Source organism: Canis lupus, chromosome 15 (genome assembly GCF_003254725.2).
Source record: "Canis lupus dingo isolate Sandy chromosome 15, ASM325472v2, whole genome shotgun sequence".
NCBI classification, from domain to species: domain Eukaryota; kingdom Metazoa; phylum Chordata; class Mammalia; order Carnivora; family Canidae; genus Canis; species Canis lupus.
In genome coordinates, this window is record NC_064257.1 from 44,472,296 (window position 1) to 44,486,188 (window position 13,893).

At 41.7% G+C, this 13,893-nt stretch overlaps 1 protein-coding gene across 8 annotated transcripts in view; it reads right to left on the reverse strand.

The window, feature by feature from the left end:
- The window catches only part of ZNF827 (zinc finger protein 827), a 166,937-nt gene that overhangs the window by 123,763 nt on the left and 29,281 nt on the right, over nt 1–13,893 (reverse strand). For all 8 annotated transcript variants that reach the window (XM_025438833.3, XM_025438835.3, XM_025438837.3 and 5 more), the window contains exons 2-3: nt 10,961–12,004; nt 869–1,041 (exon numbers count right to left, since the gene is read on the reverse strand). In XM_025438833.3, coding sequence (XP_025294618.1) covers nt 869–1,041; nt 10,961–12,004 — 1,217 coding nt within the window. The remainder of the gene's footprint in view (nt 1–868; nt 1,042–10,960; nt 12,005–13,893) is intronic.

The window sequence follows — 13,893 nt, forward strand, 5'->3', positions numbered from 1 at the left end:
AGATGAGAAAATTGAGAGCCTAAAGTTCATTTGCTCAAGGCCACTTAGCTAGTAAGTTGCACAATAAGATTTAAATGCAAGTCTATCAAATTCAAGAGCCCATGCTGTTTTATCTAGTGATTTTCTTCCTTGAGTTTCAGAGAAAATCTTTGTTAGTAGTGGGGTCTCCAGAAAGATTTCAAGATGACTAAGTTTTCTCCATCTCACTTAAGAGTGAAATGCAGTTGTTTTTAATAAGACATTGAAAACAATGTCCTTAGATGTTTGATAAGTGTGATCCTGGGAATTAGGACAGCACAAACAGGGACAGCCTCAGGAGGGCCCTGTCTTGTCAGAAATAGTCCCCCAAGTCCCACACAAGGCGAAAGTTAGAGCCCAGTGTCTTTCAAGGTCCTCACTCCTCCTCTAAGGAGCCTCTGGGTGTTCCTGTGGGTTTGTAAGCTGGAGAACAAAACAACAGCAGAAGAGGGCAGTCCCTCTCTGGGGTAGGGGTGTAGCAGTCCATCCTGTACTGGTCTTTCCTGCTCCTTGCTCTTCCCTAAGTCTTCCTCCTAGCGCCCCAGACATGCAATGCCATGCAAGGTCAAGGTAGGCTGCTGCTCCCCAGTCAGAAAGGAGGACTCCATATATGTCTGTTAAAGTCTTTGCCTTTAAGTTCTTGGTTGTAAAAGGACAGGAATAGCATCACAAAGGAGACCCTCCTCAACACACTTCATTGGTGCTGCACGCGACCTCGGAATCAATGAGCGCTTCATTCCGTAGGCTCCACCACGGCCCCTCTCCTGTCTAGAAGCCGCCAGCACCAGGCCATGTGCAAGAGCTTGGGCTGTGCCTGCCTCTCTGTAAGGCCCGTCCGCAGTTGGCTTACCTTCATGTGGGATTTGAGATTGTCCTTGCGAGCACACCGGAATGGACAGAGCGGACACTGATGACTTTTTAAACCTGTGTGAATCACCATGTGCCGCTTCCAGTAACTCTTCCTTTTTATAACCAAACCACATATTGGACACTGGAAAGGCTTTCCGCTTTCCTCTTCAGAGGCTTGGAAGAGGGAGAAAGAAAGAAAAATTGAGGAAAACAAAAAGGGACACTGCATCCAGCATTCACTCACATGCATTACTATATAAAGAACACTAAAAATGATTTGGTATTTTTCCTGGGCAATTCCAAGACTTTATCCATGAGGGAGTTTTATTAAAGCTTTTCTTCAAGTAGAAACCCATGTTCATCTCATTACTTCCATGTGGGTTCCATTTTTCAAAATCTGACCAGGCTGCTGTGTGACAGTGTCACCTTTGAAGGCCATCCCACACTTAGGAAAGTGTCTGCAAAGGGGCTTTGCCTGACTTGTCCTAGTTCAGCTCAGAAAAGCTTGATGTCAGGGGCTTTGTTTCCTGAAGGAAACCTCCAAACCTGAGGCCATTTCTGAATTCCTAAATTTAGAAAACAGCAAGAAATAAAGACAAATCAAAGGGGACAGGGAATGACGCATTGCACCACACTGAAAACCAAACAGCCATCATAAACCACTCCAATGGAGACAAATTTTAGGATCCTACTGTTGACTTGTTTAGTTATATCTTGAGCAAATGCTACTGCCAGTTTGGCCATCAGGGGATCTTAAGGCTAGGGTTTTTCACCTACTTTTTTTTGTCCTCTGGTTGTCACTAATAAGATCCACTGCTTTCTTCTGCACTGGGCCCTACCACCCACTTGGGAAAGAGCTACAAAAAGGCAGTCACAAATGCTTCCATTTTTTTCAGGAAAGCAAACAAACCAACTACTTCCTCCAAAGAAAGCTAAGATAACTCTCACCTCCTCCATCCCCACAGCAAAGGGTCTGTGTTGTGACACTGTGTTGCTACACCTCTGGTCTATCAATTTATATTCCCAGGAACACAGTAGTTTCTGCAATTTGGGGATATAGTAAATAAAAACAAGTAGAGTTGAAGACTCAGACTTTCCTTTCTTAATCATGAGGGATCAGAAATATTTCCAAACTGATTAACTAAGTCATAATACACTCATAAAATAAAATAGATGAAGCTGTTTTTTTTTTTTTTTTTTTTTTTTTTTTATTTATGATAGTCACACACAGAGAGAGAGAGAGAGAGAGGCAGAGACATAGGCAGAGGGAGAAGCAGGCTCCATGCACCGGAAGCCCGACGTGGGATTCGATCCCGGGTCTCCAGGATCGCACCCTGGGCCAAAGGCAGGCGCCAAACCGCTGCGCCACCCAGGGATCCCGATGAAGCTGTTTTTTAAAATGAACTAGATTTAGAGATGCTGACAGAGAAACCTGCCCAAGATATTACAGTTAGTGGATAAAGCAAGAAGATTGAGCCTGTACGTCTAGGTGGATTCTGTTTTTGTTTTCTAAAAAACGAGAATCAATTGTTGCTAATACATTGAGGTGAAAGGTTGAGAGAAAACTTTATAAAGGATTAATCAAGCTGACAATACCTACAGCCACTCATTAAGCTTAACATTCCTAAAAAGGGGACAGACATTGCAGGCCTTCTGATAAGCCACCTATGAAATATTCCTACACAAAGTTTAATCAAGCCTCTATATAACTAGAAGGCTACCAGAAATATGATTAAAATAGCAACGACACATTAAACCCACATGCCCAGGGGCCAGAAATCAGCCAAATCCAGAATGTGGGCAATTCTACAGGACAGATGACAGTCTCTTCAAGGAAACAGCGCTTGGGAAAGGGACACAGTTATGGAGACATATCAAACAAATAGAAGGTGTGAAACTGATTTTGATCCTAACTTGAACAAAGCAATTATGAAAAGACACTTCCGAGATACTGAGGGAATACTGATTGTAGCCCAGGTGTTCTATAAAATCATGAAACAAACGTCGATCCCCTTAGATGTGATAATAGTTACCGTGTTATTATTATTTTTTTAAGTTCTTCTCTGGTGGAGATAATATATATGGTAACACTTACAGGCAAATGGATACGAGATCTGGGATTTGCTTTTAAATGCTTGAGCAAAAAAGGATAAGGAGTAGAAAGAATGAGATGAATAAATGAAACAAAAAATGATATCTTTTTATTTGTAGGAAAATGGTCTGGAAGCATACCCAAGAAACTATTAAGCAGTTACCTTTGAAGAACTGTGGGTTAAAAGGAAGGGGTCAGAAAGGGAAACTTGTTTTTATTTTACATTCTTCTACGTACACTGAAATTTTTAATGCACATATTATCTTTATAATTTTAAAAGGATACAGTCTCATGTATAAACTTTAAAATCATCTTATTATTTATTCATGGCATCAACTGAGTCTCTATATGCAAAGGACCACTTATCATAGATGGAACCAGAAAGGTTCTGGAATACAGTCAGAGTATTCCAAAAATTCTGTTTTACTATCACGAATATAATAAGCAATCTTGGTTACCTTAACCAAGCAACCTGAAAAAGAATCTGCCAAAAATATACCTTCAAGTCTGGAAACTCTACTTGTGATGCTTCCATCACAAGCATTTCCTTTTCTAATTGGGGGATGGGGTGGGATTGAAGGTTCTCTTTCACTCTAGGACAAGCACGCTTTGTAGAGGCCTATCAACATGACATTTTTTTTTTTTTTTTTTTAATTAACCTGACTTTAGCTTTCCTACTGCTTTTGTTGATTGCCTCTGCTGACCTGGCGTCCTATCCCTAATTTGGGCTCTCATTTTCTATCCTTCATTGTCATTTCTTCCACTCTGGTATCTTGATCACAGAGACTACACATTGAACAATAGATTTGAGAGAAAAGGCTGAACCAGGCCTCTAGGTGAGATTACTGTTCTAAACCAGAGGGGGGAAAAATGATAATGATGTCTATTTGGGATTGTGAGAACATCAAAATAGTAAGAAAGATACATGCAAACAGGCTGCCACTGATCTTCATTTTTCCCATATCTAACCCGCAAACTGCCTCATTTTATAGAACTGTCTGGAACAGGAGAGGAAAATGGAGATGTCCTCCACTGACCTATGGTTTCATGGCACATCACAGGAAGGCAATAAAAAGGCATTTGGACAAAGACAAAAGGAACATGGCCAGTGTCCCCTGGATACCTTGTTTTGTTTAATGTGACCAATACCTTCCTTACTTTTTCTGATCCCCCCCCACCCAGGGCCCCCTAGGGTGTATTACAGAGCACACCACATTAAATCCTGCACATTAGCATTTCATATAAATCTATTTTATTTTGGAGCTATGCTTCCTTAGTTTTAATTAATACCAAAAGACACACGAATCATGTACAAATTAGGGTGTCCTTGGATTGAATGGGAAAAAAAAATTAGAATACTCATAACGATAAGAAACTAATGGCAAGATATGTGCCAAAGCACTACATTATTAGAACTGTTTGAAATTTTTAACTGATCATGGCAGGAAAGGAAGAAGACAGAAGCCAAGTGATAAAAATAACCATAATACAATGATCGATTTTCAAAGTTGGCCATTAATCTCCCCTGGTTAACATTTGCATTTTTATTTATTAAACATTTTTTGATATTTCAGTAGGATGCCCTCCCCATCTATATGATGTTGATAACTACTTTGGAGAAGGGAGGAAGTAAGAATGTGTTCTAGTTCCTATGCTAAACTATTTTCAAGGAACTGACAGCTGTAAATTTCACTCAAATTTAGAGCCTAAGGAAATATGACCACTTCCTCAGACTAACCACACATTCATAAGGCAATAGGATTGAAACATTTATTATTTTACCCGGTTTACAACTGTCTGATAAACAATTTCCCCCAAATATATCACTAGCTGGCTAATATCACCACAAACAAAACGAAATCCCCCCAAATGCTAACAGACCCAGGGGCATCAATAGTTGCTACTTTGCTTCTTTGGAGAAAACACATTCTCCTTACAGACAATAGTATTACTGGAGTAAGGGAGATAATAAATGTGTGCAAAATGCCTGTCACACAGTAAATGGAAGCTACTGGTAGTAGCTGTTGCAATAATAATAGTAATGATAGGCTCTAGTCATACCTTCCAAAGCAGGAAAACTCACCAGGAGAGCAGATGTAAATTTAAACAACTGACATCACATAAAATACATAGCTAGGGGCCTAGCCCCAAATGGTGATTTTTCACAGGAGCCCGGAGAAAATAAAGGGGCAGGAGTCCACTGTGCTATGCAGGTAGGGTCCAGCTCAGCCTAGGCAGAACTCTGATGGGCAAATTCAGCTCAGCAGGGAAAAGAGAGAGGTGGAAAGACAGAAGGGGAGGAAGGGGCAGAGGAGGAATAGGCTGGGGCAAGGCTAGAGGTCTTTACCTGTGTATCTCCAGCACCAAACAGTACTGGGTATGATGTACAATTCAATAAATGTGTGTTGGACTGTAATGAGAGTAATTGGAAAGGGCTGGGTCAAGAGAGTATCAGAAAGTGAAATGAGTGCTGGAAATGGAAGAAAAAGGTACAGGAAGCTGCCAGCAAGTCCCAGTGGAAGCGGCTGTCAGCCCAAGAGTGCATACTTTTCACATAGCACGCCAATACATGTCTCAAATGAATGGGTGTGGAGAGATGTTTATGTGCTTACATCTCACCTATTTCTAAAATGAATTAGGAGCAGCTGATATTTAAAATGCATACAGTATGACTACACCAATAATAAGGTACAATGGTAAGTGTTTAAACTATTTACCATGGACAAGATCTGCCCAAGGCTGAGACAAACTTGTGGGAGGTTTGATGGTGAATTTTAAGAAGCAAGATAGTTAATTAGAAAACTAGGGGAAAAAACAAACATTTGTCTTGAGTTGATGGACAGGAGTTCAAGAATAAGAAAGGAAGAGCAAGGAACCTTAGTACAGGAAGGAATCTTGGAGCTAATTCCCAACTAGCTCAGTTTATAGATGAGGAAGCTGAACTGAAGTGTAGGCTTAAAATCCCTCTGCTAGTTAGTGGCAGGTTGGGATTGGAGCCAATATCTTCACTTCTGGTTTGATGTCTATATATAAATCCACAAAGCAGCAACAACACATATCATTGAGGGAAAAAAAATCAGGAGGCTCTCATTAACTTACTTGCTTTAACTCAAGGTAGGAGTTTTCAAACCAACATAACTGTTTTATAGGCCTTGAAATCAAACTTTCTCTTGTTAGATCCCATGTGCCAATTTGCAGAAAATTGAGCTAATTTGCAGGCAGTTTGCAGGTGGTATCTGCATATACATCCGACTGTCTTACTATACACATCGAAGGAGTTCAAGTCGCCTGGTGACCCTGGCTGTACATCAAATCATCCCCAACTCCACTCCAGGCCCACCAACCCACCAGGGCACATCAGCGTAGGAGGAACCATTCTCCTTTCTAACAATACACACGGAATTTATATCTTTTAATAGAATTTCATGGGCATGTCTCTCAAATGCTATTTCAGGGTGTAAAACCTATGTTAGCAACGGATATCACTGGGTTTATCTGTCATTATTGACGCTGATGTTACTAATGCATATTTTAACGACTGGGAAGTATTCAATAAAACTAAGAGGTTGTAGATATCTGGAGATCTAGATGAGAGGCAGTCTAAGTTTAAATGGCTGGGGAAATATAATTGAGGTCAGTGACAGCTAGTTCTGAATCTTGATTAAAAAGTGAATTTTCTAAACAAGTTCCTGTCTTGTGATCATTCCCAGATTACAGTGATAATAACCGTGGACCTAATGGGAGTAGAGGAAGAGGTTGCCTCACTTTCTGGACTTTCTATGGCTTTGCAATAAATTTTAATAGCATCACGTAAATATGAAAGAAAACAGTACCCAGAAAACATCTATCTATTGACCCAGGAAATATTCTGAGCCTTCGGTTGCATGAGACCAACATGCTTCTTTTTTTTTTTTTCTTTTTTTTTTTTAATTTATTTTTTATTGGTGTTCAATTTACTAGCATACAGAATAACCCCCAGTGCCCGTCACCCATTCACTCCCACCCCCCGCCCTCCTCCCTTTCTACCACCCCTAGTTCGTTTCCCAGAGTTAGCAGTCTTTACGTTCTGTCTCCCTTTCTGATATTTCCCACACATTTCTTCTCCCTTCCCTTATATTCCCTTTCACTATTATTTATATTCCCCAAATGAATGAGAACATATAATGTTTGTCCTTCTCCGACTGACTTACTTCACTCAGCATAATACCCTCCAGTTCCATCCACGTTGAAGCAAATGGTGGGTATTTGTCATTTCTAATAGCTGAGTAATATTCCATTGTATACATAAACCACATCTTCTTTATCCATTCATCTTTCGGACCAACATGCTTCTAAGCATACCTAAATTTAGTAAAATAAAGATGTTTCGCAGACGTTCCTTCTGAAACTCTCCTTGTTATTTCTCTTAACTAGGAGCCTGGCATCCTAGGAATCTTGGTGGCCGTTTACAAGAAAGTTTGTCTTTAAAATAAAAACCATTTATTTTATTCTGAGAGGCAACAAACAGTAGCTTCAAAGAGAATTGAGTCAATGTGTGACATTTATCTTTATAGCAAGATATCCCTTTCAGAGCAAGTGCAGCATGTGCTGGGGCGCAGGGTCACATGAAAGAAACCTCCTCCTCAAGTGTCACGTCTCTCTTGCAGGGGGGAAAGGCTACAGAGTGGTGGACTCTTTAAAGGAATTAAATACACCATGACCTGGCAACAACTGAATCCTGTTCAAAAAAGAGGAATAAGGTCAGACCTAAAAGACACTTTTTTTCCCCCCATGGTTTGGACTTCCCTTGACCTAAAGGAGGTCAAAGAAATGCTGGTGTCTAAATTACTCAATACAGATTGGCTTTTCTAGCACATATCTCTTTGTAACTCCAGAATCAACTTTATATGCCCTTTTTGCAACATTTTGGGAAACAGCTAAGACCTGCTGGCCATAAGGATGGTGTATAGTTATTTTTAAGGATTTTTGGTTGGGTTATCACTTGTTTGTTTAAATTATTAGGCAACAGACACCCTAACTCTACTGCCAGAAGCAGCCTACATATCTGTTTTGAGTTAAAGGAAGATTTATTTCTAAGGTAAAGGGAAAAAAAAAAATAATGACGAGAAATGTTTAGAAACATGGGTGACAGCTCTCATGACATTCTCATGATGCTTTCTCAGTAAAGCCAAATTACATCTGAATCTAGCCCTGGATTTCCCTGAAACCAAGAGTATAATGTGTAGAAAGGGGAGGAGGGGGCCAGATGGAGAAGATCCACCTTTCCTTCCACTCCTCAGATTAAAAAATCTGTAAGAGCAACCAAATCATCTCTCCACCATATGAAGATAAATAACAGAATTAAATAGTCCATCAACTCCTCCTTAACCCATAATCTAGTTAGCATGCTGTGAAGTGATGATGTTCACTTTAAGTGAGAAGGGCACAGAGCCACCCTTTCTACTATTTCCATCCCATGCGGTAAGAAACCAAACTTGAATTTAGGATATGTCCACACGGACGCACGGAACATATTCCGATGGTCCATTTCAAGAGCCCTTGTGTTTATCCTCACAGCGATCTTCCCTCTTGTGTGAGTTCTACAAAATGAGTGATTTTTTTTTTTTTTAAACCACAATTACTCATCAAGGGAGCTGCTTCACCAACTCTTGGATTGTGTACAGAGGCACGGGGAGAACAGGGGGCCACGGGTGCCAGTCAGCCAGCAGGCGGTTGCAGAGACGCAATCCAAGAAGTTCCTTTGTCTCCCATTTCAATTTAATCATTTTGAACATTCATTGATTAAAATATTAAGTGGGGTTTTTTTTTGTTTTTTTTTTAAGATTTTATTTATTTATTCATAAGAGACGGGGGTGGGGGGGAGAGGCAGAGACACAGGCAGAGGGAGAAGCAGGCTCCCTGCAAGGAATCCAATGTGGGACTCGATCCCAGATCCTGGGATCACGACCTGAGCCAAAGGCAGACGCTCAAAAGCTGAGCCACCCAGGCGCCCCTAAGATATTAAGTGTTTTGGCAACAGAAGAAATTCAGGAAAAAGGAAAGAAAAAGTGATTGTTCGTAGGTCTCTGTAAAATTCTGCTGAGAAGCTCGTTGAGACGGTGGCATGAATTAAGTGCATTTAAACCATAAAGGGAACGTATCTTTTCCCTTGGGTGTATATCCTATAACGAAACAGGCAGAAAGTCTACTGTGCACTGGAAGTTCATGACCTCTTTTACATCTTTACATGCATCTAAGCACTTGAAAGAAAAAAAAAATTATACTTCATCGCTATTGTTCCCTACACCCAAGACAATTCACGGTGATAAAGCTGCTGCGATTTGCCTTCAGGAGCCACAGTTTTATCAGTTACCTCTTTCCTGAGTCTTCAGTCGACTAACACTTATTAATTTTGTATAAGCTTTTCCAAGTAACCAATGTCCAGTTGAATTTATAGTGTAAACACCATAAATTGCACTATTCAATAACGAGACACAGAGACTATTTATCAAACTTCATGTTACATACAGTCATACTTCTCTTTCTTCTGCTACCCCTAAATGAAATTTCTATAAATGAGGGGTGATTTCTATAAATGAGGAGCAGGTAAATGCAGAATTACCTAGCTCCCTTTGCTCTTCTCCTGGTTTCCTAATTTTAGCCATTTCTCTCTTTATTTCACCAGATGGCAGGTAAGAAGTGAGGAGACATGAAACTCAGAATTGATAAACGTTTCGGGATTTTATGGACACTTCAGAAACTCTGGAGTGAATTGGTTTGGATCACTTAGAGTCATAAAAGTTCCAGATATCCATTTTCCTAGTTCTACTCTGCTGTTTACACAAGTTTTAAAATAATTAGGTTTAGTGCATATAGACCACTCAGCAATTTAAATGGAAATTTGTCATAAGTGTGTCAAACTGATGTGAGCTGCGATCGTTCAATTATTTGCCATTCTAAGCACTCTTCATCAATGTGGCTGCAAATATTCAAAAGTTGGCTAGATAGACACAATGGCAGTGTTTATACCAATGAGGACACACATGGCCTACATCCTGTTCCAATCTGACAGGATATCCTTGGGAGACATCTGAAGCTCCGTACCTCCATCCCAGTACCATGAATTTATCATACACACAATTTAAAAACAAACCAGTACAAGAAGTGATGCTTCCACCATGAGAACTCAAGTGACTAAATTTCTCCCTCAGATGAGTAACTTGTGAATGTCAAGGCTCCATAAGACAAGCAACTTCTCCTTTGGAAAGACTGCCCTCACAAGAAAAACTTATGATTCAAATTTTCCACATGCACATTCCTTCAGGATCTGATTGGATTTGAATTAAAAAAAAAAAGAAAAAGCATTTGCAGGAAATGCTTTGATTATGTCTGAATGACAATATTCTTTAGAGTTCTTATGTGACAAGAAATTACAGAAGAACAGGGTAAGTGGGAAAGGCTTAAATTCCACACACACAAAAAAATAATAAAAATGCTAACATAAAAGTGTATAGTGTGATAAATTAGGGCAGAGTAGTTACTGTATACAAAAGTCCATTTGTGATGGGAGGCAGCAGGAGGGTGGGCTCTCCCCTTGTCCACTGTTTCAAAAGCAGCAGGGTTTTTCTATCCCCCTATGTTCAGTGATGCCATGCACTCCATGACAAAGATGCTTTGATCTTCTCCCATTAAATATGTCTTGTATGGACCTAGCCTGCACTTGGTAAGAAAAAAAAAAAAGATCATTTATATGAAAGGGAGGAGTCCTGTACGTCTCCAAGATTATTCATTACCTTTCAAAAATGAAGCTATTTGTGAAGTCTTTGTGTAACCCACACATGAAAGCCCACGACACTGCTTACTTAGAGTATTTTCTGGTGCTCCTGCTTTTTTATTCCTGCCACAGATCAGATGGGGAGCCCAACCGAATAGAGCGATGAATAAGACATTTGCAATTTACAGTAAAAAAAAAAAAAAAAAAAAAAAAATCTTACAGGATGACTGAAATAAAAGATTCCATACCTGAATTGGAGGGCTTAGAAACCCTTCCCTTAGGAACCGGGAGTAACAATAATTCCAAGGACTGTGGCGGTGGCGGTGGTGGCGGCGGTGGAGGCGGTGGGGTCACTTTCTCTTGCTTCTTCTCCGAAGGCGGCGGCGGTAGAGGGTCCTCAGGCACCAGGGACGACTTCTCAGCCAGAAGGCTCCCAGCAGCCCTGGCTGCTACCTCTTTCAGAAGGGCGGCCGAGGAGGTCATGGAAGCCAGGGAGAGGAAGGGGCTGGCCGGAGGCGGGTGTTCCTGCCCGGGAGTCAAGCTTCTCTCACTGACTTTCTTGGATAAGGCTGCCAAGGTGGAACTGGCAGACTGGGAGCTAAAAGGGGAGGGAAAGGACTCAAATCGCATGGTCTCCTCAGTCCTGGTGAGGGATTTGTCCTGCAGAACAGCATTGGCTGCAGCTTTCAATTTTAAGATGGCGGAGTCCGGGGACAAGCTGCAGGTGGTGGTTGAGTTTGACAACCACTTACCTTGATTCCATATAAAACGGTTACTTGGAGTGTATTGGTCATTCTGTTCCTGCTTCTCAGCCAACTTCCTGGCAAGAACACTGAGCTGCTGGGCATGGTGGGATGGTGGGGAAAAGGAGAGATTCGAACCCACGTTTACCGGGGACTCCACTCTGCCATTGGCCGTGGCTGTGGCCTCGAGTTTGAGGGAGCCGGCTTCCAGCAGCCGCCGCAGGTTGCTGCTCAAGGGCTTGGTGGAGCCTGGGGGGTCATCTTCACACAAAGAAGACACGCCAGGGGAGAGGTGGTCTTGACACTGCAGTGAGTCTCGCAGGACCTCACCGTCAAGTCCCACCAGCTCCAACGTGTGACTGCTGGGAGTTGCACTTCCCAAGGAGGTGTCGGGGGAAGTGGACTGCTCCTGGATCCGGTCCTCCAGAGACAACTTATAGTTCTCCTGGACTTCTCCATAGGACGCTTCTGACGGAGTCTCTGAAGAGTTTCCATACCAGTGCTCTCCTTCACTGAGTTCTCCCTCCGCCTCCTCCAGCCTACTAACATCTGGGGGAATGAAGAAGATCACGTTTACTCCCCAGTGAGCAACAAGCAAGTCTGAAGACATTCATATGGACTGGTTGACATGCTTCCTCTTCCCCTTCCCCTAAGAACCACAAGAAAGACAGCAACCACCTTACTAGAATGTCAGGTGCTGAGTCAGACGGCCTTGGCATAAGCCTGGAAGAAGGCAAAATACTAAACAGGCAAAGGTAAAAACACACCCACCAGTGAAACATATTCATCTTTCTATAATTATTCCAGACAAGTTGAAATGGAAAAGTGGCAGGGGTCGGAATGGATCTGGTCAAAAAGTAACTGCATGAAGAAAGAGCCTGCTATTCCCAGTTGTGGGGGAAATGGAAAGAAGCTTGCTCCTTTGTAAAAAACAAAAACAAAAACAAAACAGCATGATATCTTTAGTGTTGCATCAGAATTGGAGAGGCGGCCCGGCAGGGTGGGAAAATGTTGTCTGTGAGGCACATGACAGTGGGAAGCTACTTCCCCAATTTCTGATTCCATAACCTCAGGCAAGTCAGGTTAGCTGGTTAGACAGAAGATGCAACTGATTTTTTTGAAAAGTTCATCCAAAAATGTAAGTAATACCTGCTATTACATATTACAACTTCACCCAGTTGTTAGGAAGCTTAAATCATAAGAAGCATGTGATTGATTTGCAAACAGGTTCTATACAAAAAATCAGACCTCATCAGCAAATACTATTCACATTACTGATTCCTTCAAGTGACAACATCTCCCATGTTATGGATGCTACTTCTTTGAGAGCCCTGGATTCCAGTTACCAGCATGCCCACCATCTTGTCACAGGCAATGATTAGGAACGTGTCCCTTTACTCCACTAAGAGTCCCCTTTATTATTTTCCATCCATTAATTTATCTACCCACCACTACCTCTCTGACTGCCCCCTAAGCACTGCTCACTTAGGACTCCCTGCCATTCCAAGAGTACCCATGAGCTCTGCCATTTTTCTACCTTTGCTCAAGATATTCCTTCTATCAGGAATGTCTTTCTTTCCCTAGAAAACCTGATTGTCTATCCTTCAACTTTCTACCTCAAAAGTTTCTTCCTTGTGATTCTCCCTGGAATTCTCCTTCTCATTCATTCATTCATTCATTCATTCACTTATTCAACAAATAACTGTGAAGTACCAGGCATTGTTCTAGATCATTCTAGATTGAACCACAGTGAACAAAACAAGATCCTGCCTTCTTGAAGCTTACATCTCAGGGAAGGTAGATAGTTTGTCACACAATACTTAAAAACTAGTAAGTCATATGGTAAGCCAGAGGGTGGTAAGTGCTATGGAAAAAGATGTAAAGCAGGACAAGGAGGTTTGAGGGGTAATGGGTAGGAGGGGAGTTGCAATCTTAATACCATGGTCAGAATGGAGCTTCACTGAGGTGGTGACATCCGAGCAAAGACTTGAAAGAAGTAAGCAGTTGTTCAAGCAGCTACCTCTGGGACAGCATTCCACACAGAGGGAGTTGCTATAAAATCCCTGATGTGAGGGACATGTCTGGTGTGTTCGTAACACAGCAAGGAGGCCAATGTGGGTAGAGTGGAATGAGTAAGGGTCAGAGCAGTAGGAGAGGAAGTCAGAGAAACAACATTAGAGATAGAGAGGGAAGAGGGAGGGTAAGGGGGGCTGTGTGTTGTGAGGCAGCAAGGCTCTGCAGACCAGCACAACGCCATAAACTGATGAAAGGTCTTTTGCATCTGGTGAAATTGGGAACTACCAGAGGGCTTTGATATGATGTGACTTACATTTTCAAAGCACTGTTCCAGCTGCTGTGTGGAAAAGAGGCTGCAGACACGAGGGTGGGAGCAGGGAGACCAGCTACCAGACTGGAACCCTAGTGAAGGATGACTGGCT